General features: G+C 51.8%; 3 protein-coding genes across 6 annotated transcripts; 1 reads left to right on the top strand and 2 right to left on the bottom strand.

Annotated features, from left to right (window-relative positions):
* Positions 1 to 299: 299 nt before the first annotated feature.
* Positions 300 to 7971, bottom strand: anapc2 (anaphase promoting complex subunit 2). Of its 3 annotated transcripts, none has more exons than XM_084693328.1 (15): positions 7882 to 7971; positions 7151 to 7189; positions 6538 to 6796; positions 6049 to 6415; positions 5729 to 5861; positions 5234 to 5432; positions 4866 to 4985; positions 4621 to 4738; positions 3304 to 3482; positions 2958 to 3099; positions 2766 to 2841; positions 2321 to 2524; positions 1764 to 1896; positions 1247 to 1488; positions 300 to 858 (listed from the first exon to the last, which is right to left on the bottom strand). In XM_084693328.1, exons 1-15 carry the CDS (start codon positions 7954 to 7956, stop codon positions 646 to 648), a joined length of 2499 nt encoding a protein of 832 aa, XP_084549454.1. In that variant the 5' UTR covers positions 7957 to 7971; the 3' UTR covers positions 300 to 645. The 3 variants fall into 3 exon arrangements, with proteins under 3 accessions (XP_084549454.1, XP_084549456.1, XP_084549455.1); XM_084693330.1 differs by lacking the exon at positions 7882 to 7971 and adding an exon at positions 7838 to 7856; XM_084693329.1 differs by lacking the exon at positions 7882 to 7971 and having other exon boundaries at positions 7151 to 7418.
* Positions 7477 to 10390, top strand: ssna1 (Sjogren syndrome nuclear autoantigen 1). 2 transcript variants are annotated; one of them, XM_084693332.1, is made up of 3 exons: positions 7477 to 7767; positions 9373 to 9572; positions 9931 to 10021. In XM_084693332.1, exons 1-3 carry the CDS (start codon positions 7716 to 7718, stop codon positions 9958 to 9960), a joined length of 282 nt encoding a protein of 93 aa, XP_084549458.1. In that variant the 5' UTR covers positions 7477 to 7715; the 3' UTR covers positions 9961 to 10021. The 2 variants fall into 2 exon arrangements, with proteins under 2 accessions (XP_084549458.1, XP_084549457.1); XM_084693331.1 differs by lacking the exon at positions 9931 to 10021 and adding an exon at positions 10107 to 10390 and having other exon boundaries at positions 7487 to 7767.
* Positions 10391 to 13121: 2731 nt separating this feature from the next.
* On the bottom strand, positions 13122 to 25379 carry tprn (taperin). Its single transcript, XM_084693952.1, has 4 exons — positions 23235 to 25379; positions 14642 to 14843; positions 13932 to 14056; positions 13122 to 13517 (listed from the first exon to the last, which is right to left on the bottom strand). Exons 1-4 carry the CDS (start codon positions 25206 to 25208, stop codon positions 13455 to 13457), a joined length of 2364 nt encoding a protein of 787 aa, XP_084550078.1. The 5' UTR covers positions 25209 to 25379; the 3' UTR covers positions 13122 to 13454.
* Positions 25380 to 25523: the final 144 nt, after the last annotated feature.

Here is a 25523-nt window from a genome sequence, read left to right as displayed (position 1 = left end):
ACCCCCACGCGTCATCCTACACACCCTCATACACGGGCGCGAGGCGCCCCCTGTCTTCGGTGTAAAAACAACAGCCGGACCTTTTGACCGCAACAGACAACCGTGTGCGCCTCGTATTTGTGCCCGGAAACACCCGAAGTGTGAAGATCACGAATAGTGTCATGCACGTGGTGCCGCTAAACAAACCAAACAATGTACAGGAGTTTGAAAATAATAATTTGAAATTGCTCCATTGGGAAGTGTGAATTTTGAAAACAGAGCATTGACTATCAGTGTTAAATAATTCAACATTCAAGGTCTGAAGTTAAGAACTCCAACAGTTTATTGAGAATAAACAAAAAAACGCTATGGCCCATAACAATCAAAATGTGATGAATGACTGATTTTCCATTTACCGCCAGTGCCTCTCTCACAATCAACCGCTAGAGGTCAGCAGTGAGTCGCTTTGTAACATGAGGTTATGAGAAGGTAGACTGAATTCTGAAATGTTTATGTTGCCGCTTTCAACCAGCTTCCCGGCAAATAAGTTCAGCTTTGAACATGTGGCCAGCGTCATGTCCAATATCCAAATAAAGCATTTCCTTTCGCTTTCAGAGTGGACATCCAATGTTTCATTCTTCTCTCTGTTTTCTCCCCCCCCCCTCCTCAGCTGGAGGTCTTGGGGAGCCTGTAAACTCCAGAGGATACGATGAGCTGGTGTTCCCTCACCTTCCTCTCCAGGAAGGACTCCAGCTCGTTCACGTCCATCTCCGTGATGACAGGCCCCGTGGCCACGAACATGCGCAGCATGGAGTGGATCCGCTCCAGCGTCATGCTCTCCAGGTTGGTCAGCATGGCATGGATATAGGCCCAAAACAACTGCCCAGCATGGGAGGATGGGTAAGGGAGGGGGAGGAGAGGAGGAAGGGAGGTGGAGGGGAGGAGGTGGAGAGGAGGAGGAGAGGAGGAAGGGAGGTGGAGGGGAGGAGGTGGAGAGGAGGAGGAGAGGAGGAAGGGAGGTGGAGGGGAGGAAAGAAGAGGGGAGGTGGAGGAGGGGAGGAGAGGAGGGGAGGAGGAGAGGAGGGGAAGAGAGAAGAGGGGAGGGGGGGGGAGGGATTATTAGATTACTAATACTTGGACATCTAGAATAGACTGTGTGTGTTTGCATGTCAATGCGTGTGTGTACTTCCTGTGTGTGTGTGTGTGTGTGTGTGTGTATGTGTGTGTGTACTTCCTGTGTGTGTGTATGTATGTGTATGACCCCCACCTGCAGCTTCTCCTCCCTCTGCTCAGACTGGGTGGTGGTGTTGGAGTCTCCCTCCTCGTCACTGTCCATCAGCATGACCGGTCTCTCCGGTCTCTCCCGGGAGCAGCTGGTCTCCAGGACGCTGTACCTCCCCCCAGCCTCCTCCCTCAGGACCCCCTGCTGCTGCCACAGGCCCAGCTTCCTGCGCACCGTCTCCTGGGGCACGCCCACCGCCGCGCTCAGCTCCTCCAGGCTCCACACACCTGGGGAGGGGGGGGGGGGTTACTGGGGCTGGGAGGACCATCGTTAGTATGGTTGATAGGAATAGTAGGATTGCCCCTCCCTCCCCCTCCTTTCCCTTCCCTCCCTCCTACTTTCCCCTCCCCCCCTCCCCCCCCCCCCCTCCCTCCCTCCCTCCCTCCCTCCCTCCCTCCCTCCCTCCCTCCCTCCCTCCCTCCCTCCCTCCCTCCCTCCCTCCCTCCCTCCCTCCCTCCCTCCCTCCCTCCCTCCCTCCCTCCCTCCCTCCCTCCCTCCTCACTCTTGTCCTGGAACAGGGTGATGATGGTGGCATGGATGGGGGACACAGTGAGGTTGCTGAGGGTTCGGTCCTCCAGCTCCAGGTCCAGCGTCACCCAGCCCAGGTGGGGCTTCCAGCTCAGCGTCCTCATGGCCTGGGAACACACACGCGTAGAGACACACACACACACACACACAGGTAGATAAACACACTGAACATTCTAGCCTCCCAATGTGGTGTGTTTGTGTGTGTGTGTGTGTGTGTCTACCTTCAGCTTCTCATAACAGTGTGTGTGTGTGTGTGTGTACCTTGAGCTTCTGGTAGCAGTGTGTGTGTGTGTGTGTACCTTGAGCTTCTCGTAGCGTTGTGTGTGCGTGTGTGTGTGTGTGTACCTTGAGCTTCTCGTAGCAGTGTGTGTGTGTGTACCTTGAGCTTCACGTAGCGGTGTGTGTGTGTGCCTTGAGCTTCTCGTAGCGGTGTGTGTGTGTACCTTGAGCTTCTCGTAGCGGTGTGTGTGTGTGTGTGTGCCTTGAGCTTCTCGTAGCGGTGTGTGTGTGTGTGTGTGTGTGTGTGTGTACCTTGAGCTTCTCGTAGCGGTGTGTGTAGGCCTCCATGGCCTGGGCGGCTGCAGGAGGCAGCTCCATCTTCTCCTCCTTCAGGGAGGGCCAGAACTCAGAGGACAGGATCATGGCCGACAGCACCAGGGGGGGGCGCTCCTGCTCAGGGAGACGGGACTCCTCCTCACGGATGTTGGAGTTGATCCTGCGGGAGTCAGCCACATCCTGGAGAGAGGAGGGAGGGGGAGGAGAGGGGGAGGAGAGGAGGGAGGGGGAGGGGGATGAGAGGGGGGAGGGGGAGGAGAGGGGGAGAAATGTTGTTTTCAACTACAAAATGTTTACTTTTTTATTGACACACAGTGAAAGGAAAGGAGGGAGACAGGAAAGGAGAACAGAAAATCCTAAAACTAAAGTATTTGTACTTTGTTACTTCCCATCTCTGTGTATGTTCCATGAGTGTGGTCACCTTGAGCATGACCTCACAGTAGTGCATGTGAGCCTCGCCAAACCTCAGCTTCAGCAACTCCACGTTCCGGATCTCTCTGTTCACACACACACACACACACACGGGGAAATGACATTCACAGCACCACCATGTATGCATGTGTCAGAGTGTGTGTGTATACGTGAGTGTGTGTGTGTGTGTGTGTGTGCATACCTGACTGTGTTGTAGTCCAGCTGGTGCAGCAGTCTGTCAGCCAGCACAGTACGGTACTCATCGATGAAGATCTCCTTACTGCCGTAGATGCTGACCAGCAGGCTGATGATGTCAGAGGAGCGACGCTTGGAGCCTGTCTTATCTGGGGGAGATGGGGCTGTCATCTATCGATCTCGATATCTAACTATAAAGGCATCCATCTCCGGTGTGTGTGTGTGTGTCAGTAGTGCGTGTGTGTCAGTAGTGCGTGTGTGTCAGTAGTGCGTGTGTGTCAGTAGTGCGTGTGTGTCAGTAGTGTGTGTGTGTCAGTAGTGTGTGTGTGTCAGTAGTGTGTGTGTTGTCTGACCGGTCACTGCGTCGGTGGGGTCAGGGATCCACTCCTCGGGGTCGCTGCCCTCGTCCTCGCTGTCCTGGGTCTCCAAGGTAACGGGGTCGGCCCGGGACAGCTCATTGGCCAGGTCGCTACAGCCCTCGGCGTCCCCGGTGAGACTGGCCACGATCTGGCGTACCGTGTCTTCCCGCGTCCTGGCAACCAAACACCGTTATTACCATGACAACGCTCGCACAGGAAACACTGTTATCACCATGACAACGCTCGCACAGGAAACACTGTTATCACCATGACAACGCTCGCACAGGACACTCGCCACCCAACAGACACAGCTGGTCCCCATGTCTGTTTTTAACCACAAATCATGCAAAAGCTAATTTAAACTCCCCTCCTCATTCTCTTACTCCTCCTCCTCTCATCTCCTCCCCTCTTCCTCCTCTTCTCTTCCTCCTCTTCTCTTCCTCTCTCTTCTCTTCCCCTATTCCTCCTCCTCCTCTCATCTCCTCCCCTCTTCCTCCTCTTCTCTTCCTCTCTCTTCTCCTCCCCTATTCCTCCTCCTTCTCTCATCTCCTCCCCTCTTCCTCCTCTTCTCTTCCTCTCTCTTCTCCTCCCCTATTCCTCCTCCTCCTCTCATCTCCTCCCCTCTTCCTCCTCTTCTCTTCCTCCTCTTCTCTTCCTCTCTCTTCTCCTCCCCTCTTCCTCCTCTCCTCTCTTCTCCTCCCCTATTCCTCTTCTCCTCTCTTCTCCTCCCCTATTCCTCCTCTCCTCTCTTCTCCTCCCCTATTCCTCCTCTCCTCTCTTCGCCTCCCTTATTCCTCCTCTCTTCTCCTCCCCTATTCCTCCTCTCCTCTCTTCTCCTCCCCTATTCCTCCTCTCTTCTCCTCCCCTCCTCCTCCTCTCCTCTCTTCTCATCCCCTCCTCCTCTCTTCTCCTCCCCTCCTCTCTTCTCCTCCCCTCCTCCTTCTCTCCTCTCTTCTCCTCCCCTCCTCTCTTCTCCTCCCCTCCTCCTTCTCTCCTCTCTTCTCCTCCCCTCCTCCTCCCAGAGGGTAATCATCAGATGTGTCTCATCCTTCCTCTATTTAACCCTGTCGACCATAAACACAGAGCATCCCTCCGCTTTGCCCATCGTAACATCAGAACACTGTTTAGTACATTGCTTTGTATGAAAGCTTTGGCTGAAGGAATAAGACGTGGGGTTTCCCTTCAGGGGCTCACCATAGGTACTTGCGTCTCTCCTCTCTCTCTCTCTCTCTCTCTCTCTCTCTCCCCCCCTCTCTCTCCCCCCTCTTTCTCTACCCCCCCTCTCTCCCCCTCTCTCTCTCTCTCTCTCACCGGAGGTACTTGCGTATGGGTTGACAGGCGACCTGCAGGATGACCATGGAGGGGTCCAGCTCTCTCAGGGCCTTGATAGCTGAGATGTACACGGTGATGATGTCAGAGGTGTGGACGCCTGCGGGGAGACAGCCGTCACGTTACACTGCACTGTTCCTTTAAATGCAAATGAGCCCCTCCACTTCTCAGCCACCATTGGTGCTTTTGTGTCATCGCTCCTGAGTTACACCAATAGAACCACGGACCTGGGTGGAGGAGGCGGGTCTCAAAAGCTGATTTGAGGGAGGTGAGGAGCTGCTGCCTCTGATTGGTTCGTTCCAGACAGAACTTCAGGTCTTCTATGGCGGGCTTTGACTCAGGGAAATCTGACAAACGGCACACGAAACAATACTTCAGGAGGTGGTAAAAACACAAACCTCTCTGATCCCTGTACATAAAAGTAACAAATTACACTGATCAGAATAACCCTTAATTACATTCCATTTCATATTTTACCCACTGAACAGAAGCTTTTAGCCAAAGCGACATAGAAATAGTGCATATAGACATAAAATGAGACGTAAGGATGGAGCATCTGGAAGGTTCCGTGGTGGCGAGACCGAGAGCATCTCACCTCTGATGATGCTGAAGAGCTCCTCGATCCTCATGTTGACATAGATCCTGCAGAAGAACTGGTGCATGTGACATCGCCAGCGCTGCAGCGACGAGTTTGCAGGCCCCGCCCCCTCGCTGGCCCCGCCCACGCCGGGGGCTGCTCCAATCCCATCACTAGAAAACACTCTACTGAGCCAGCCCAGCACCAGCTCCAACCACTAGGAGGAGAGGAGAGTGCAAACTGAAATGTTCAAATCATCATGGTCTCTCTTGTAACAGGTGAAATGAGGCATGAACATGAGCAGTTAAGCTTAAGGAGGACAGTTACTACATTGAGTAACAAAGAACTCCTACTTCCTGGAAGTTAAACAGGAAGGAGCTGTGGTACTCCTACTTCTTGGAAGTTAAACAGGAAGGAGCTGTGGTACTCCTACTTCTTGGAAGTTAAACAGGAAGGAACTGTGGTACTCCTACTTCCTGGAAGTTAAACAGGAAGGAACTGTGGTGCTCTAACCTCCTGGAAGTCGAGCAGGAAGGAGCTCTCGTGCTCGCCCCTGCAGTGCTGCTCAGTCCTCTGCTCGATCAGCTGGTGCAGGATGGAGGTGACGGCCTCGGAGCTCACCCTGTCCAGCAGCTGCAGCCTGGAGCTGCAAAGACAGAGCCGTCACACACACACACACAGATACACACACACACAGGTACACACACACACACACACAGATACATAGACACACAGATAGACACACACACGGATACACACACAGCTTGTCTGGTGTACCACACCACCACACCAGCGTAACATCCAGCTCCAGGCCGGCTGTCCTCTCCACTCACAGTATGAGTCGAAGCTGCTGAAGACACTCCATGGCTTCCTGACACCAGCACTGCTGGGGGGGCACGGCACAGCCTGGACACAGCCTCCCCTCTGGGCCCCCGGCCCCCTCGTCCACAGCCTCCCCCGGCCCGGCCCCGGCCCCGGCCACGGCCCCGGCCCCAGCCCCGCCCTCCCCCTCCCAGTTCATGTGGACAGAGAAGGTTCTGCTGTAGAACTCCAGAACCCGCTCCTGCAGCTGGGCGGAGGGGGAGAACAGGAGCGTGGCCCTGATGACGGAGAAGGCCCTCTCTCTGAGGCCCCGGGCCCCCGGCCCACACAGCCCGCCCCTGGCCTCGTCCTGCCAGCCGCCCAGCCTCTCCAGCCCCCCTAGAGGAGAGAGGGAGGACGCAGGTTCAAATCCCACCTGTTCTGTACCTTGCTTGGGATCAAAACAATCTTCTGCTTAATGTAATACTTCTGTAAAGGTATCCGTGTGATCGGGTGCCTACCCAGAAATGGTTCCAGTCTCTCCTGCAGGGTACGGAAAGCCCCGAGCAGAACGCGGGCTCTGCCTCTCTCATCTGGCTCCGTTTCCGACAGCCTGAGCCCCGTCCAGAACTCGGGCGCCACCGCGGTCGTCAGACGCACCTGTAGGGTCTCCAGTAGCCAGCCCTCCAAGAAGTGGCCCAGTCCGCTGGAGCAGAGCAGGGCTAGCGACTCGGAGAGAGACCCGTCACACATCGGGACATCACTCGACACCGGAGACACCTGCAGTCGAAAACAACCACAACGTAGCTATTGTATGTAGCCCAGAAAGTAAACAGGTTAGATCTGCAACGATTGCGTTCAAATGTTAATGGTGATCATTAACATTTTAATAACGGACGACACTATGCCTCGGCAGAACAGTATATATGTAGGCTACAGGCATTACATTACATTTTACTCAGCGGACGCTGTCATACAAAGCGGCGTACAAATAGAGCATCTGGAAAGTCCAGCAGAAGGTCAAGGATCAGAAGTGCAGAGTTCTAACAGTATTTCGGTGGTCAGAGTGATGAGACAGTCTGTATTTACTAGCCACTGCGTTATTGATGGTGTTGCTATGATAACGTTACTCACCAGGGTGGCAGTGACGGTGTCCCAGGCCAAGGGGAGCCCCTGTGGAACAGCGAATTGCATCTCAGTCGAGTCCATTCCTTTTGACCAAATATTGACCAAAAAGGTTCGGTACGAGAAAGGACAATGTACTTATTTAAGTAATTTCACACGCACATATTATTGAATCGATGTAGCACGAATAAACTGTGGCTAATCTATGTGTAGAATTTGTAAAATGTCATTTGAAGCCCTGAAGTTATCGCGCTGTAGTTGAGGTATAATGTCGCATGTTAGTGACGTTGTATTGTGGCGGAAGTGTTTGTGACAGTTTGTAAGTTGTCGTAGAAACGAGCTAAATGGAGGGAGTTTGAAGCATTGAGCATACAGCTACTGACTTGGTTTGTATCAATCTTTGCTCTAAGGAGCCTGCACGTTAACTGATTTGCCCAAGGGAAAACATTTTCATAGAATTTCACCAGTTACCTCTGTTATTGTAGAAAATAGCGCTAGCCAACTCAACAAAAAAGAGGTGCATGTGCGCGGGCAAGTGACTCGAAAAGTTGCCAAACCGTGTAAACTTAACAACATGACCCAACAAGGAGCAGCTCTACAGACCTACAACAATGAACTTGTAAAATGTAAGTATCGAATTCTAGTAGATAAATCGGTAGGATTAGACTTGACATTTTCTGAACTCCCGGTATGTACCTCGAATTATCGTTAGGACATGTTGATGTAGAACAGTTACTTACTACTTCTAGCATACATTCGAATTGTGGTTTTCCTTTTTGATGACACGTGACCTTTTGCCTGTCTTTACGTTTCATCCTTGATTTTTGACCTGCCTTTTTTGGCTGGTATGGCGAGGCTATAGCCAGCCGTATACGCAATCTGATTAACCCATAAATACATGGCCTACTTGGAACACAGGTCTGTCTTGAAGCTATCTTTACCTTCTAATGCTTTGATTCTATAACTAGGAACCTCAGTATCAGGCGGTTTCCACTGTCATCCACAGCCTGTAGTGTTCCATCAACAGTAGCATTTCCCTATCGGATGTATTTGTGAACAGGATTAGAATGTTCCAGGCTTCTTGTAGCACCATGCCTTGCCTGCTTACTGTGACCCAGACTGAGAACATAGGTTGGGCGTTATGTGACTGTTGTAGGCTGCATATTTGGCACAAAACGGAAAAGACAATAATTCACTGGGTTACAGCAACGCCATCAAAACCTCCGGCATCAGAGCTGTAAATCAAGGCTTGACATTCTGCTTGTGTACTAAAGCTTGTATTTGGCAAGCAATGCTGTGTAACCGTGTTCCAGTCTAAAAACACACAATATGTCTGGGGATAGTTTCATCTGATTTGAAATTGAAATTATTGAAATAAGATGCCAGGTTTACTAAGGCTATTTGTGAAGCTCTCTGTAATAAGGACTAGGCTATACAATAAACATTTTATTTTATTTGACGACTATTTTTATAATAGGGTAGCGGTATCGGGTAGTAAGTTTCAAACCCGTAAATGGAGGTTCAATATTTATGGTTTTGATAGATTTAATGCCAGAGGGGCTTTGGAATGATAGAATTTATGGTTTGATTTAAGGCCTCGCCTACACTGCATGAGGTCACTCAACTCCAATGACTTCAAATCTCTGCACTGATCTCAGTTTATATTTTTACGTTACAGTATTTATTCAGCAGACTATTTCATCCAAAGTGACAAACAAATTGCATATATAAAATACATAAAAAATCAAGGATTCAGCAATTGCAACAAATGGTTCCATGGGTGTGTTCTGAGACAGTGGTGTCCTGGTCGTTCAGATTAGAAGGGACCGTGACGCTGGTGTTTCATTCATGTGTGATTGGGTTCCTCGCTGGCTGTCAGGCACACGCACTATTCATCCATCACAGGCACACGCACTATTCATCCATCACAGGCACACGCATTCTTCATCCATCACAGGCCGGGTGGAATGAGCTGAATCAACAAGCTGAGGACATAAACATGACCCTGGTCACATGAAACACACACTCCCTCCTGGTTGTATGTTAAAATAGTCAAAAGACAAAAATGAAATTCATATACTGGTGTGTATATGTTGATACATATAGGACAAATCTACATACAGTAAATTATTTTGTTGTGCAAAGACCATCAGTCTCCAGACTTGAGTGACCCCCCCCTCTGTCCTGTTCCCCCACCTCCCCGCTCCCCTGTCCTCCCCCCGCTCCCCAAGGTATCGAGGAGCTGTGCTCCAAGCGTGACGAGCTGAACCGTCAGATCCAGCAAGAGGAGGAGGAGAAGACTCGTCTGCAGCACGACGTCCGCGTCCTCACGGAGAAGCTGAGCCGCGTCAACGAGAGCCTTGCCCGCCGCCTCACCGCCCGCGCTGACTTCGACCGCACCATCGCAGAAACGGAGGCGGCCTACATGAAGGTTGGCACACTCGCCTCGCTACAGGAACACAAACTAATACACTGGTGGTTTATTATTTTACCAACATCCCTTGCAGACACACACACACACACAGGAGGATGTTAATACGCACACACACACACACACACAGGACAGGATGTTATCTGTGCTCCAGACTCCATACCTCCCTCCAGCTCACAGTAAACCCCCTCCAGGCTGCCCTGATTAAAGACAACAGCCCCTGCGACCCCCCAGCCTGCAGGGTCACGTTTACACGTGGTGTATACAGGAAGTCCAGCAGGAGATCCAGGATCAGAACACGCTGTAACTTTGCTGTAACTCTGATGTAACTGTGCTGTCACTCTGCTGTGTTCTGCAGATCCTGGAGAGCTCCCAGACTCTGCTGTAACTGTGCTGTAACTCTGCTGTGTTCTGCAGATCCTGGAGAGCTTCCAGACTTGCTGTAACTGTGCTGTAACTCTGCTGTGTTCTGCAGATCCTGGAGAGCTCCCAGACTCTGCTCTAACTGTGCTGTCACTCTGCTGTGTTCTGCAGATCCTGGAGAGCTCCCAGACTCTGCTCAGCGTGCTGAAGAAAGAGACGGGGACCTTGAGCAAAACCACCGAACCCCGAGGGAAGGACCACTGAGCAGGGCGGGCGACCCCTGACCCTGACATACCCTCTCTCTCACCTTCTCTTCCTCATCTCATCTATTGTCCTGTGAACTGTTTGTAAGATATTTATGTGGTATTGCTTTGAGTTTCTGAATGTGTCTGAATGCTGCCCTTACTCGCACACTTTTGTATACATTATTTTATTAAAGATTATCTGTGAATGAATCGTGTGCCGGTTGGGTTGCTGTGTTGGGATTCAGTACGAATGAGTCTCCCTGCTGTCTCTCTCTGGTGTGTACTTGCTGAGATAATACAGGAGACTCGAGGTTCAAGAGGGAGCAATGTCTATTCTCTTCACAGGCCAATCATCATCACATCAAACAAAAGCTTTTCTCTTCATTTACAAATGCTTTCCTTCATCCCAGGTGATCTCTTGTGGAGGATGATAACTGGGTTTATTTAACTATAACTCCTTAAACGGTACACTTTGACCAAATCTTCAAGAACATTCGTGTCAAGTAGACCCAAAGTTAGACCCAAACTGTGACTTTCTTGAACAAACATGAAGGATGTCACAACTTCACACAGAGGGTTCAAGGGTTCATCTATTTATTTAACTTTCATTTGTACAGTTCTGACATCTTTTTTTGTTCCCCAAATTAACAGGTACGAAGTTTACAGTAAGCACATCTCTAGGATGTTGAAGACTCAAGACAGTGAGGAAGGAAAACAGATGAAGCTTTCTAGCTACAGTATGACTTATAGGAACCGTTTCTTCGACAGGGACAGACAGATATACAACAGTCCAAGGCAGAACGAATGTGGTTAAGTATCGATCACCAAACATGTTTTTATCATCTGCACTCATTCAAGTCAGTCAGTTCTATGTCCTCTTGGCGGCCATTTTATATTCCCGCTGGTGTCACACGAGACGGTCACCGGAAAATCCCACAGGAAGGCCTGTTTCCTGGTCCCTTGCTTCCATGGAAACCACGACCAGGAAGAGCCAGTTGAGGACCAGCTCCTGGTCTTCATGGGGAGTCTGTCCTAAGAGGCATGACTGTATGTAATGAGTCCGTGACCGACTGCTCGAGCTCGACAGTCAGAAAGACGTCTGGTACATGTGTTGTGGCAAATCGTCATGGCATAAACGGGCAGTGGTTTCGTCGGAATCATCTTAATGCCTCGATCTTTCTACACGCTACCGTCTCGGTGAGATCGAGACGCGAGTCAAACGTCTGAGATCCTTCTTCGCGAGGAGCCGAACACAGCGAGCACCACGACAGTGCAAATAAAAAGGACACATACAAGTTTACATTGAGACACGGTACATAAAACTGCTCAGTCAGCCAACGTTGGTTCGTTTCAAACCACGTCCATCGATATATGAAAATATGGAAAAGCATTAAGTAATGCAGATAATAAATTATGGTTAAGAACTTCAAATCGGAGTGTAGAAACTGTGCGTCAATACTGGCCAAAAGGAGAAGATTTGTGAATGTTGAGTGACGTGTGGCCACCAAACCACAGCTACAGAAACACTTGCATCCATTGGCATTATGAGTAAAAAATATTTTTGAAGACTTGGTGCAATGTTGTGTAAAAAAAGAGTATTTTTTTTATAATAATAATAATAATGGAAAAAAAACATAGATTAAATCATATTTTACCACAGTTGTTAGATACACACATGTGGATGAACACACACTCCATCCTGCATCCTTCATCAATCAACCAACCAATCAATCAACCAATCAATCATGACTAAAACGAACCGACCTTTCTCTGTGGAATGTTTAAGTACAATAGGCTCTCAGGAGAGACCGGCACACATTCAGTCTGCAGTTCAAACACACACACACACACACATACACTCACACTAATCCACACACACACACATACGTGCACACACAGACACACACAGTCTCTGAACGAGTATCCAAGTCTGCAGTTCTGAAAGGGGCACAAGCCCTTCTGCACCTGCCATCAGATCTACACAGACCGTTTTTCAGTTACACAAACAAGAGTCAGACATGCAGATTTGAACTATCAAAAGGAGAGAGAATGTTCTTCTTCCTGCTAGGGTCTGTGGGGCAGAAGCACTTCCCGTTTGCAGCAGGAAGATGGTGGCGTTGGTGGTAATCAGATAAGGGTTTATGAAGACATTCATACCCTGGGACAACTTATCGCCTGGACACCTGTATCAAGACACTGTGTTACGATCCTGCTTACACTCCTGTCCAACATTGGCCAATCACACACCTCGCATTTCCCCACAAGCCATCCTCTGATGGTCAACTCAGTGATCTTCAGCAGGTCAGGAGAGCTGAGGGAACCTCCAGCAGAGCGGTGGGTGAAGGTAGCTTCACTTTGGCTCTCTCATGGTCAAAGTCCAACAGACTGAATTCAGGCTAGTTCTGAACCCACATCCAGACAGAAGCCTTTAGGGATCATCAACATGCGGATACAAAAAAACGAACAAAAACACAACAGGCTGCGACTGTGGCACCCTTTCACTGTACGGAGTCTGTTTTCTGTCTCTCACAGCGGGTCAGACCACTCCTAGCAGAACGTACGGAACGCATGGAGCTCTGGGCGTACATTCTGGAACTCCGGAACGCGTTAACACTGAGAGCCAGAGCCCAGAGACGGGCCCTGCTGCTCTGAGGGAGCTGGTCACTAGAGCACTGTCTCCTGGAGGACAGAGATAGGAGGAGGGAGGGACGGAGGGACGGAGGGACGGAGGGAGGGAGGGAGGGAGGGAGGGAGGGAGGGAGGGAGGGAGGGAGGGAGGGAGGGAGGGAGGGAGGGAGGGAGGGAGGGAGGGAGGGAGGGAGGGAGGGAGGGAGGGAGGGAGGGAGGGAGGGAGGGAGGGAGGGAGGGAGGGAGGGAGGGAGGGAGGGAGGGAGGGAGGGAGGGAGGGAGGGAGGGAGGGAGGGAGGGAGGGAGGGAGGGAGGGAGTGGCGGAGGGAGATGGAAAGAAGGAGTGATGGAGTGCTGAGGCAGGCAGACTGGAGCTGGACATGAGTATTCCGGACCAGGGAGCAAACTGCTCTGTGGCGTAACTACCTTCCCTAACAATCAAACTCAGTCAGTCCAAAGCAAGGTTCCTCAGAGCAACATGGAGAACAGAGGAGGACAGATGCACCGATCAGACAAAGAGCATAGTCCAGCTGCTCGGGGTTATCTGTGATCATTGATTGATGTCTGGGGCTGAAACTGATGGAAGAGTGATGGAGAGGAGTGCTTAGACGGTTTTGGAATGTGAGTGTGTTTCAGTCCAGCTGGATCAGAAGTACAGAGCGGGCTCGCTGCCGAAGTCCGAGAGAGATGAGCAGTCTGCAGGAGTCAGCTGAAAGAGAGAGAGAGGGGAGAGAGAGATAGAGAGACAGAGGGGAGGGGAGAGGAGAGGAGAGGAGAGGAGAGGAGAGGAGAGGAGAGGAGAGGAGAGGAGAGGAGAGGAGAGGAGAGGAGAGGAGAGGAGAGGAGAGGAGAGGAGAGGAGAGAGAGAGAGAGAGAAAAAAGGGGGGGGGGAGCAGAGAGAGAGAGGGGAGAGGAGACAAAATGAGGTAGAGAGGAGTGGAGAAAGGGAGAGAGAAAGTTATTAATGTAAAATACAATTACTTTGTATCTCTTGTGCTATTGACAGTGATTTGTTCAATTATTTATTGTTTCTGATAGTGGTACCTGTGTTTGTCGCTTAAGATAAAACCATCTGCTAAATAAATCAAATGTAAAAAGTAGATTACGTAAAATTCTTCCTCACCATGACATCTTCTGAGATCTGTGTGCGCTGGGAATTAGCGTCCCCCTGGTACGCAAGGTCATCGAGCTTGTGTTCCTGCCAGGTGTTGAAATCCACCGTGTGTTTGGGCGTGTAACTGGACAGGTCTGAAACACAGAACAGTCACACATTCAAACGTTTCACAACATGCAAATGAGCAGGGCGGTAGACGGCCGTTCCCTTTAGGAGTCTGGATGACCTTGCCAGCTGGATGTGTTCAATGTACAACCAAGGTTATCAACAGAGCTATTGTTTACGACTGATGCTTGTTTTTATGGAGGCGAAATCAGATAATGTGTGAGGCAGTAACTGTAGTTAGTCGTTATGCTACACTGACCTGTTTAGACAATGCTGTAGTTCTCTAACTGACCAGTAGGTGTCTCCCATTCTACACAACTCATTTCAGTTCCTACAGAAGCTCAAAGAGGCAGTTCCATTTTGCTACTGGACCAAATTCATTATTCTGCCTTATCTACCTACTCTTTTTCCATAAGAATAGATTTTGTTCCGCCGGCTAAATTCAGCCTGACCCCTGTCCTGACTGACTCCATTCCCTTTTCTCTTTTGCTCTCCTCCTCTCTCTCCTCCTCTCCTCTTCTCTCCTCTCCTCTCCTCCTCTCTCCTCTTCTCTCCTCTCCTCCTCTCTCCTCTCCTCCTCTCTCCTCCTCTCTCCTCTCCCCTCCCCTCCTCACCAGAGCTGTTGGGGGGGTGAGAGGGGGAGCTGCTGAACCCAGGCCGGGGGATGTGGATGCGGCCCACGATACTACGAGGCTCCTCCTCCTCTCCTCTCTTCTCCCCCTCTTCCTCCTCCTCCTCTCCGCTGTCCCACACGCTGCTCTCTGACGGGTACTCGTAGGTGTTCTGGAGGCTCGACTCGTTGAAGGAGATCTTCAGCTGAGGAACAGAGAAGGTCTTGAGTCTCTCGGAGGACAAAACGAAACACAAACACGGCAGGGACATGGCTGCTCAGGGAGAATTCAGCTTTGTGTGAGAGCATTCGACTGTTCAACCAACATTTGACTGTTCAAACCTCTGCTGCAACGACAGGCTGCTGGTTTGGATAAAAGCGTAGCCTGAGATGAACACACGGCCAGTTAGGCATTAACAAGAGCATGACAACTGGAGTTATTTTTACTATCAGGCAAATTGACACTTGTTTCCTGTCACTACATCTACAATGGTAGATGTAGTGACAGGAAGTGATGTATGTTCATGGTGAAGCTAAAAATAATAAGAGCTTCCTCACAGTCATACACTACTAGCTACACACAAACACACACACACACAATATACACTACTAGCTACACACGCACACACACACACAATATACACTAACAGCTACACACACAATATACTAAACACGCGCATATAAAAAGTTGACGGTGCATTCTAAATGATTAATGAATAACTTAATCACTACATGAACACTAAAATGTTTATTTTGTTTCCTTATGACAGTCTTGGAGACAGCCTGCATCACGTAGTACCACTGTAATACCTGAAAGATACAGATAAATGTGCATGTGACAGGTCCAGAAGTTCATCGACCCCGGAACATTCTCATGTGACCTGGAAGGACCAGGGTGTTTACTGGTGAGCATAGGTCACTTTGGAGAAAACTGTTAAACTAACACAGTTATCGTCCTGTGGTGTGAGTGAGGTATGTTCTCTGCTGGTGCCCAGAGCGGGAGGCAGCACCGGGCTGATCTCAGCCTGTCGGCAGCTTGTTAGACATCTCGCTCTGGCAAGCCTTCAGAGCAGAGCAAACACAGAGCCGTGAGGAAGGTGGGGCGAGAGAGCTTGTCAACATGGGGGACACGACCGCTCTCTTTCAAGGCGCGAACAGTCATGGTTTGAGAGCCAGAGTGAAACTCAAGACCATTAAGCCTTTATTAGATTATCTTCAGATAATATTTGACCGGTGACGAAAGGATGTTTAATACAGGCATGCCACTGAACTGCTCCCATAGTGAATACTATGCACACTCACTACCACGGACGAACACACACACACACACACACACGTGTTTCATGTCTCAGCAGTCAGTCGATGGAGGTTCCCCTCTCCAGGCCCTGCTCTAAATCTGCCCTAATCTCCATCACAAGGATCAGCCTCCACCTACCCCAGTCCTTACCCTAGCCTCCACCTACCCCAGCCCTTACCCTAGCCTCTACCTACCCCAGCCCTTACCCTAGCCTCCACCTACCCCAGCCCTTACCCTAGCCTCTACCTACCCCAGTCCTTACCCTAGCCTCCACCTACCCCAGCCCTTACCCTAGCCTCTACCTACCCCAGTCCTTACCCTAGCCTCTACCTACCCCAGTCCCCCCCCCCCCCCCCCCCCGTGAGGGCGGTGCCTTGCGACAGCTCAGTTTGTTATGGCCGCCCCCCCCACCAGTAATGAACACCGGGACAGTAAACCCCTGAGGGATGAATCATGTTGTTGTCCCAGACTGGTGTGCTCTTCAGCAGCACTCTGACTAACTCCACCCCTCCAGCTCCTGGCCACAGCACCGCAGATTTGAAAATACAATTTTTAATGTTGGCGCCATGGTGACCCCTTCCTCACTCCCTCCTGACCCCTCCTCACTCCCCGCTCTCCTTCACTGGCATTTCCCCCGGCCTCCAACGTCCTGTTTTAAAAGCGTTCTCCGTGCCAAACAAGTGCATCAATAAATCAGGCTAGCTGGTGAGTAGCTTCTCCTCTCTTTCTCGTCCACTGCATCTCTCTCTCTCTGTCTCTCTCTCTCCCACTCTCTCTCTCCCCCCCCTCTTCCTCTCCCTCCCCTCCAGACATCTCCTCTATGAGAGCAGTTTGTTATGGAGCAGACGACCCTGTCTCTAGGCTGTGGGACAGGCCAACAGAAGGCCGATTCAGGCCTCTGGCTCTCCCCATTCAGAGCTGCACACACACACACAGAGAGACACAGACACACAGAGACACACACACAGGACCTGATTGTGTCACTGCTCCACAATTATCACACAACTAGGCGGAAGCGACCAAAGTGAGGAAGAAGGCGTGAGGAGGTCTCACTGCTGCTGGGGGCAGACACAGGCTCCGTAAAGACTTTAAACACTGGTGATCCTATCAGGCGGAGAGAGAGACTACAGAGACAGAGAAACAGACCAGGAGAGAGACAGGGAGGTAGGGAAGAGAGAGAGGGAGAGTAGAGGGAGAGAGATTAGAGGGAGAGAGAGAGAGAGAGAGGGAGAGTAGAGGGAGAATAGAGGGAGAGAGAGAGGGAAAGTAGAGAGAGAGAGGGAAAGTAGAGAGAGAGAGAGAGAGAGAGAGAGAGAGAGAGAGAGAGAGAGAGAGAGAGAGAGAGAGAGAGAGAAAAAAGGGGGGGGAGAGAGAGAGTAGTTATGGTGAAGAGGCGAGAGATACGATGGGAGTCGGGCCAGGCCACCCAGCATGTCCTGTCCTTGTTTGGAGACTAGCTGCCTAGTCTCTCTCACTCACTCACTCACTCACTCACACACTCACACACTCACACACTCACACACTCACACACTCACACACTCACACAAACACACACACACTCACACACACACACACACACACACACACACACACACACACACACAATGTAGTGAGTGTGTTTGCTGGCTTGTGTGTCTGGGTGTGCATCTCTATGGTTAGTGTGTATGTGTGTGTATGCGTGTGTGTGCTTGTGGCACAGAGAAGCAGGAATGCCAGAGCCGTGTCATTGAAGCTAGTCAGAGGGGCAGCTAGTCAGAGGGGCAGCTAGTCAGGGGGGCAGCTAGTCAGAGGGGCAGCTAGTCAGAGGGGCAGCTAGTCAGAGGGGCAGCTAGTCAGAGGGGCAGCTAGTCAGGGGGGCAGCTAGTCAGGGGGGCAGCTAGGCAGAGGGGCAGCTAGTCAGAGGGGCAGCTAGTCAGAGGGGCAGCTAGTCAGAGGGGCAGCTAGTCAGGGGGGCAGCTAGTCAGAGGGGCAGCTAGTCAGAGGGGCAGCTAGTCAGAGGGGCAGCTAGTCAGAGGGGCAGCTAGTCAGGGGGGCAGCTAGTCAGGGGGGCAGCTAGGCAGACTGACCAGATGGTGGTTCGTGTTAGACTGCCAGACCAGCAGGGGCGCTCTCTTTCTCTCACTCCAGCACAGAGGGGGGGGCGCAGGAAGATATGTGTGTCCACTCACACACACACACACACACACTCACTCACACACTCCAACGTGTGGGAGGAATCTCTCTCTCCCCTGGATGCGTGGGCGAGAGAGACAAAATCTCTGTTTACTGAGCATGTCTCAAGAGAGCGCGTCACACCTCCACAGAGAGTCCAACAAGTGTCTCCTTGTTACCAGGGTGGGATTAGCCTTTCTTGCTGGGAGTTATGACTGACGTGTGTGTGTGTGAGAGAGAGCCACAGTAAAGGAGAGGGCAGATCCTAGACAGTGTTTGTTTTCCTGCGGAGCTCTTGGATACGCAGCCATAGAGGGTCATGTGACCAGGTCATGTGACATACAGGTTACATGGTTTACATAGCTATACCTTCAGTCACAACAGGTACACTTTACATTAAGGTTAACCATTTCACTAATCAGGCAACATATTACCACGTAAGCATGGTGCCTACAGTAACTACAATGTACTACAATGAGAGAGAGAGAGGAAACGGGTTCTAGACGAACCACTAAAAGGATATGAAACCAACAGGAATGGGAGACTGAGAATAGAAGCAACATACTGACACACACACACAAAACAGCCATGTTCTCAGTGCTCGGTGATCTTCATCCTGTGAGGTCAGAACATCCACACATATCCAGGCTAACAGGCCTGACCTCCACGGCTGTACGTGACCTGCAGGTGCAGGCGGGCTGAGGTGGAGAGCAGAGCAGGGCTGAGCAGAGCAGAGCAGAGCAGGGCTGAGCAGAGCAGGGCTGAGCAGAGCAGGGCTGAGCAGAGCAGGGCTGAGCAGAGCAGAGCTGAGCAGAGCAGGGCTGGTATTAATACATGCTGTTCTGTCTACCCACTCACTCTTCGCTCCGCCCTCGCTGCGCTTCCTTTACAAACCTCACTCCATCCTGCTCTCACACACACACTTTCTCCTTCTCGCTGTCACACATACGAGCGATCACACACACACACACACACTCACACAAGGGGGAGCCTGAATTAAACATGAGTATGACAGTGGGGTTTAGTGGCTGAATTCTAATTACACACCAAGGGTCTACAGAACTGACTGGGGAGAGAGTGTGTGTGTGTGTGTGTGTGTGTGTGTGTGTGTGTGTGGGAGTATGCAGCACACACACACACACACACACCTTTGTGTAGCTCCTGATGGAGATGTTGGTGAATGACACACACACACAACCTTGTATAGGTGAAATCCACTAGTGATAGGGACAACAAGCTTGAAGTGAGGGGAGAGGAAGTGAGGTATGAGGAGAGGAAGTGAGGTGTGAGGAAGTGAGGTATGAGCAGAGGAAGTGAGGTGTGAGGAGAGGCTGCCGGGTGGTAAATAATTAAACAGGATGGACTTTTACACCTGTGGTATCTCTGCAAGGTGCACCTGCTCTGGGTAAAGGGTCTGTTGACCGGATCGAGTCACATGTTTAGCGACGCACCCCTGAAAGCCCCTTCCTGCTGTGATGTGGCAGCTTGAAGTGGAGACAAACACCAGATCAGACACACCTGTACAGGTGACTTGAGTCTAAGTTGGAGACAGACCGTACCTAGAAGAGTAAACGGTTTGGCTCAGTGGTTAGAGCTCCTGACTGCAGATCAAGAAGTCGCCGGTTCAAGTTTCCCTTTGGATAAAATGTCTGCTTATAACACAAGATCATTAGATATTAAAACGTTTCCAAGTTGCTGTGTTGAGATCAGAGCTTACAGTACACACACCTAGACCGCCTGCCAATAAATCTACCTTGTGTGTTAACGCCAGGAAAATAGTTTGCGTGTATTTAGGTCAAACTGTGTAAGCAGCTTGCTTAACGTTTGAATGAAGGTTATTTAGCCTGAATTCACAGCAGGCAGTCTGAACAAGCTGCCCATCAGAATGGCACAGCCACCAAAGCTTCAAGCCGTCAACTTGAACAGGTAGACCTCATTACAGAAATAATCTGTTGTATCCATTACAGGTGATTGGGCTGAGTGGGGCACCGGTACTTTGCCGGGAAAACAGACAGAACTGGAGAAAACAGACAGAACTGGAGAAAACAGACAGAACTGGAGAAAACAGACAGAACTGGAGAAAACAGACTCTTTCGTTCTTTCTCCTTCTCTTCTCTCTCTTTAGTTCTTTCTCTCTCTCTCTCTCTCTCTTGCTCTGCCCTCCCCCTCTCTCTCCCTCCATGATCTCTGGTTGTTGACTTCCCAGCGCATGAGCCTGTCTTCCCGTTCCCATTATAAATAGTCCCAGAGAAAACCAGCCTTCAAAAACAACCACTTCAGCTCCTCCTCGTCTCGCTGGCAGCTGTGTGTGTGTGTGTGTGTGAGGACAGAGAGGGGAGCCACACACACACACACACATCTCTGCAGCAGGGTGGGTGGAAGGTACACGTCTAATATAAACACTGATGTGTAGAGAACAAACCTCTACAGTATGACGGGCAACAGATGCCAAGTTTAGCCCTCCGTAAGATACCTGTTGTTCGTGACGTAACGTGTTCACTGAACAGAAGCATTTATCCAAAGTGACTCACAGTACAAAGGGGATTTGAACATGCAACATCTTCAACTGCAATGCAACGTTCCACCACAGAGCTATGTCCATCCACCACAGAGCTATGTCCATCCACCACAGAGCTATGTCCATCTACCACAGAGCTATGTCCATCCACCACAGAGCTATGTCCATCCACCACAGAGCTATGCCACCACAGACGGTACCCTTCTCTCTGAGCCGCATCCTGTGTTGCTACTTAAGTGGATTCTTAGCGGACATGCCCTCGTTAAAACACGCCTGGTAAACAAATAGACAGCACAGTCGTCCCTTCCCTGCATGAGCCCCGGTCTTCCAGACATTACAGAAGCTCTTCTGGATTTCTCCTCGTGCAGATCAGAGCTGCAGCAGAACGCACAAAGACTCTTCTTGACCTACATAGCGCGTCGTAATTCCTGCTGTCATTCCTTCACCACCAGATGAAGAGAGGAGGAGAGGAGGTAGAGGAGGGAGAGAGGAGGCCACAGACACTGTCCCGGCCAAAACCAGGATCAGATACCCCCCTCAGATACCCCCCTCAGATACCCCCCTCAGATAACCCCCTCAGATACCCCCCTCAGATACCCCCCTCAGATACCCCCTCAGATACCCCCCTCAGATACCCCCCTCAGATACCACCCTCAGATACCCCCCTCAGATACCACCCTCAGGACGGGCCTTGGAACAGCCACCATGAGGTCAGAACTCAGAAAACATTTAATCAATTTAACACCTGGGATGTTTACACACGTCCATCTCCATCTCGAGAGCGGAACAACATGAACACAAACCCTCTGAGCAACATGAGCACAAACCCTCTGACCAACATGAGCACAAACCCTCTGACCAACATGAACACAAACCCTCTGACCAACATGAACACAAACCCTCTGAGCAACATGAACACAAACCCTCTGAGCAACATGAACACAAACCCTCTGAGCAACATGAACACAAACCCTCTGAGCAAAACGAACACTTCTGCTGTTAGATGAACACTTGAGTAGAATCGAGAGGCCGTATATGAGCGAGTGAGAAGGTCCACTCAGAAGTAGAGGTTGTAGGAGGGTTGCCAGATGGAGCAGTTTCCCCTCCCTCCTCACGTTCAGGACAGCCAGTCATTCCCCCTCTGGTCACAGAACAAGCACTCCTCGTTCCCCTGTTAAAACATTTTGTATGGAAACACTGCGTTCACAAACCCAACCCTAAACGCAGAGAGAAAACCAGACTCGCAAAAAAAACACAGGGCCAACAAATTCCACACAAATGACATATAGACTTGCCCTTGATGCTTTTGTAATTGCATGTGGCCCTGCCCTGGGTTTCTACCCAGAGCCTTGGCCGCTTTGAAAAGATGACCAGGAGGACAAGCACGCACACACAACAAAGAGGGAATTTGGTGGAGCCCACACGTAGCGTGGGTATAATGAACTGAACAGAGGACAAAGACAAAAACACTGAATGCTTCTGAGGGGCCTGGCCTCATTAAGGCCAGTGTTCACAGTCTCTTGACAGCACACACACACACATAAAGACAACCACACCTACACACACTCTTGGGAACACACACATCAACAGGAACACACACTCAGACAGAGCTAGGCGTGACCAGGCAGGTGAGAGGACAGGTAATACTCAGGATTAGAGCAGCGCAGAGCTGTAGTCCAGGTGTGTGTGGAGACACACACAGCTCGTGGCCTAGATTCACGTCTGGTAATCAAAACCCAGAAGGTAATGGCCGTATCTGTTTAAACTGGGCTGGCCCTCATCAGGTCATATTTAGATCGTATTGTAAACACAATGTCATAAACACAGAAATCCACAGCTTCTTCCCTTGAGAGACGAGGGACGTCTGCTCAATTAAAACATGTAACATGTAACACTGGTGTGTACCGAACACTGTATTCTACACGTCCATGTTTCAGTAACCAGGAAGAGACACAAACTTCCCTTTTGCTGCAGGCAGGCTAATTGAGTTTTTCCTCTGCAATTCAACCTCCAGGCAACACCCAGGAACGTCTGAGGTCATAGGTGAAGCTGTCCCTTAACAGCCATCTTACAGAGCGTGTGTGAGAGGAGGCGCCTGGGTCTCCCAGCTCTGGGCAGGTTAGAAGGTGAGCAGGCGGGCAGGTGAGCTGGTCAGCAGCAGGAGCACAGGACCTGCTGACAGCTTGATGGGATTGTCAGGTAGAGACTCCTCAAGCATGTCTTAACCCTCTCAGACACACACACACGCACACACACACACACACACACACACACACACACACACACACACACACACACACACACACACACACACACACACCCTCAGCCTGTTTAATCTGCTCTAGGTACAACGCAACAACAACTGTAAATACAGACTGTGACCAGACCATGACTCTGACCACCGCTAAATGGAACAACACTGTGGAACTTCTGTTCTTTCCGTACGCACTGTTCATCAGTCGCTTTGCATGAAACAGGCTGCTGCGGTCTGACAGCGACATAAGCCACTAACAGGTATAGCTGTCCCATATAACAGGTGGAACATCTATACCAGGTGCATCAGAGGTGTAGAACAGGTGGAACATCTATACCAGGTGTATCAGGACAGCTCCTGGCCCTGGGTCTGCTCACCTTCTTGCCCGTGGAGCTGGTCTTGGAGAGGCAGGAGCGCCCCAGTGACAGGTACCCTCCGATCACCTCGATCTCCTCCACAGCAGGGTAGCGCTTCTTCAGCAGGGAGCCCAGCTGGGCGTAGGGGGCAGGGGGGGGCGTGGAGGCGGGTGTTGCCCCTCCAGAGGGCTCCTCCTGGGGCTGGGGGGATGTGGGCTGGGGCTGGGGGTCGGTCTGAGGCTGGGGGTCGGCTTGGGGCTGGGGCTGGGGCTTGCGTTTGGGCACCACAGTGAAGGTGTTTCCTTTCCTCTTCTGGACCACCGGGCTAGGGTAGGGGGGTCCGGGCTCCACGTCAATGTCGTCTATGTTGGTGATGGGGAGGTGTTCAGAGGGGGGGGCCTCTGGGGGAGGAGAGGAGGGAGGGGGAGAGGTGGGGGAGGCAGGGGTGACGGTGGGGGAGGCAGGGGGAGACAGGTCTGGAGAGGGGGAGACTGGGATGGTCTCCTCTTCTCTGCTGGAGGCCTCCGGGCTGGGTATGGGGGAGAGGGGCGTGGGGGAGATGGGCGTTGGCACTCCGGGGGAGGGGCGAGGTCTGGCGGGACTGGGCGGGGCCGTGCTGCCCGGGGCAGAGGCGTGGCGCTTGGGGACGACCGTGAAGGAGTTCCGGGACTGGAGGCGCAGGTTGGCGAGGGCCCGGGCCTGGATGTCCCCAGCAGGCAGCTGGGAGAGGTCTGGGCGGGCCGCTGGGCGGATCTCGAAGCTGGGGGAGGGAGGGGAGGCCGGGGAGGGGGACTCGGCACGGACGCGGCGGATCTCTGGAGAGCATGATGGCACCTTGGGTTTGGAGGCTGCCTCGGGACTCTCCCAGCCTCCCCCCCTGACGGGCCTGGACCCGGAGGGAGACGGGGGCTGTGGGGCCCCTGCGGAGTCCCGGGGGGCCAGGGGGCCCTGGAGGACGGGGGAGGACCAGCCCGGTCGGACGAGGCTGTGGACCGGCGATCCCGGTTGAGGGTGCGACACGTACTTTGGCACCAGATCTGGCTGTGGTTTGGGTCGGGACCTCGACCTGTTAGCACTGCTGGTCTCCAGGTCCAGAAGGTTCTCTGTGCTGCGAGACTTGGGTTGCAGTTTGCCGTAGTTGCTGTCGAATTTCTGAAGCATGCGGCTCACCATGCCCTGACCGTCTCCCGTCTCGAGCGATCCCTCATAACCCGGACGACCCAGCGTGCTCAAGTTCTCCTCGCTCCTACTCAGCGCGGTGTCATAAATGACCACTTCCTTCGCCCGTATCTCGGTAACCGCACTGCCTCTCCGGTCCAAGAGGTCGTTGAGGGAGCTATAATTACCAACTCCATTCTGCTGAAGCGTAGACGTAGATTTGAGTCCACTCGTATCCGGGAAATAGTCCGGGTCGGACTCGATGATAATGATATTCTCTGCGCGTATAGTCCGTATTCCAGGAACACTCCCGTACAGTTCCAGTATGTGCTGAACCGGACGAGAGGCATTATCTCTATCCTGCCGTTTCTTCCGTTCCTTCTCCAGTTTGATGAACGGGTTCTCTTGCAAGGGGCCTAGACTGTCCTGCAGAACCAGGCTCTCGTGTCCCCCGTCCTCCCTCGCCGTTCTCTCAGCAGAGTCGTTAGCGTCGGTGGCAGTCCAGGGGTCTTTGTTTGTTTTCACCGGCGACAGCTCCGGGGAGGTTATGGTGCTGCTGCCACGCTTGCCTGCAAAGTGCTGGCTTGCTGGGGCGACGGTGTAGTTCCGACCAGCGGCAGCGCAGCCTTCATTGTCTTTTTTGGGGCCACTGCCGTTTCCCGTTACTTCGCCATTAACCCGCGATGAGCTCGCACTAGGGCACGGCTCGGCTGCACCTGCTCCTGCTCCGCCACCCTTCGCTTTCCTCCGCTCGAGAATCTCTCGTTTCCAGGCCGGCATCCTCGGGCTCTCCGGGCCAGCCTCTTGGCGGAGGACACGTATCTCTCCGCCAGACATTGTGGAACGAGAGGATAACGTCTCCGGGGCAAGGGAGAAGCTGTTCCCCGGGCTGGGACGGAACCCTATATCCTGTGTCTTTCGCTGTACCTGCAGCGCCGAGTAGCCTACCGTACACACACATACATCACCTCGGTCTTTCTCTGCCTTCTTGGGTTCCTCCTCCTCCCTCCCTCCTCTGTCTGGGTCTCCAGCCCCGCCCTCCGCACCTGTAAACCTACAACGTCATCCTCCAGTCTTCAAAGCCGCGCCTCCCAAGGACTAAAGGAGCAACCTCATTTGGTCATAGCGATTAAGACACTCCCACTCTAAACA

This window comes from Hypomesus nipponensis, chromosome 27 (assembly GCF_054491055.1).
Source record: "Hypomesus nipponensis isolate SF chromosome 27, ASM5449105v1, whole genome shotgun sequence".
Classification (NCBI taxonomy): domain Eukaryota; kingdom Metazoa; phylum Chordata; class Actinopteri; order Osmeriformes; family Osmeridae; genus Hypomesus; species Hypomesus nipponensis.
Note: the sequence above shows the minus strand (reverse complement) of the source record. Positions and strands in the feature narration are given on the sequence as shown.

Excerpts from the sequence above, each read along its gene's own strand:
- tprn (XM_084693952.1), bottom strand. The coding sequence starts at position 25,208 with ATGTCTGGCGGAGAGATACGTGTCCTCCGCCAAGAGGCTGGCCCGGAG. Across the intron at positions 14,844-23,234 it reads CCAGCTCCACGGGCAAGAAG|CTGAAGATCTCCTTCAACGA; the intron begins GTGAGCAGACCC and ends TCTGTTCCTCAG. Across the intron at positions 13,518-13,931 it reads AGATCTCAGAAGATGTCATG|CTGACTCCTGCAGACTGCTC; the intron begins GTGAGGAAGAAT and ends TCTCTCTTTCAG.
- anapc2 (XM_084693328.1), bottom strand. The coding sequence starts at position 7,956 with ATGAAACGTAAAGACAGGCAAAAGGTCACGTGTCATCAAAAAGGAAAA. Across the intron at positions 2,525-2,765 it reads ACTGTGAGGTCATGCTCAAG|GATGTGGCTGACTCCCGCAG; the intron begins GTGACCACACTC and ends TCCTCTCTCCAG. Across the intron at positions 1,897-2,320 it reads ACCGCTACGAGAAGCTCAAG|GCCATGAGGACGCTGAGCTG; the intron begins GTACACACACAC and ends GTGTGTTCCCAG.
- ssna1 (XM_084693331.1), top strand. The coding sequence starts at position 7,716 with ATGACCCAACAAGGAGCAGCTCTACAGACCTACAACAATGAACTTGTA. Across the intron at positions 7,768-9,372 it reads CAACAATGAACTTGTAAAAT|GTATCGAGGAGCTGTGCTCC; the intron begins GTAAGTATCGAA and ends CCGCTCCCCAAG. Across the intron at positions 9,573-10,106 it reads CGGAGGCGGCCTACATGAAG|ATCCTGGAGAGCTCCCAGAC; the intron begins GTTGGCACACTC and ends TGTGTTCTGCAG.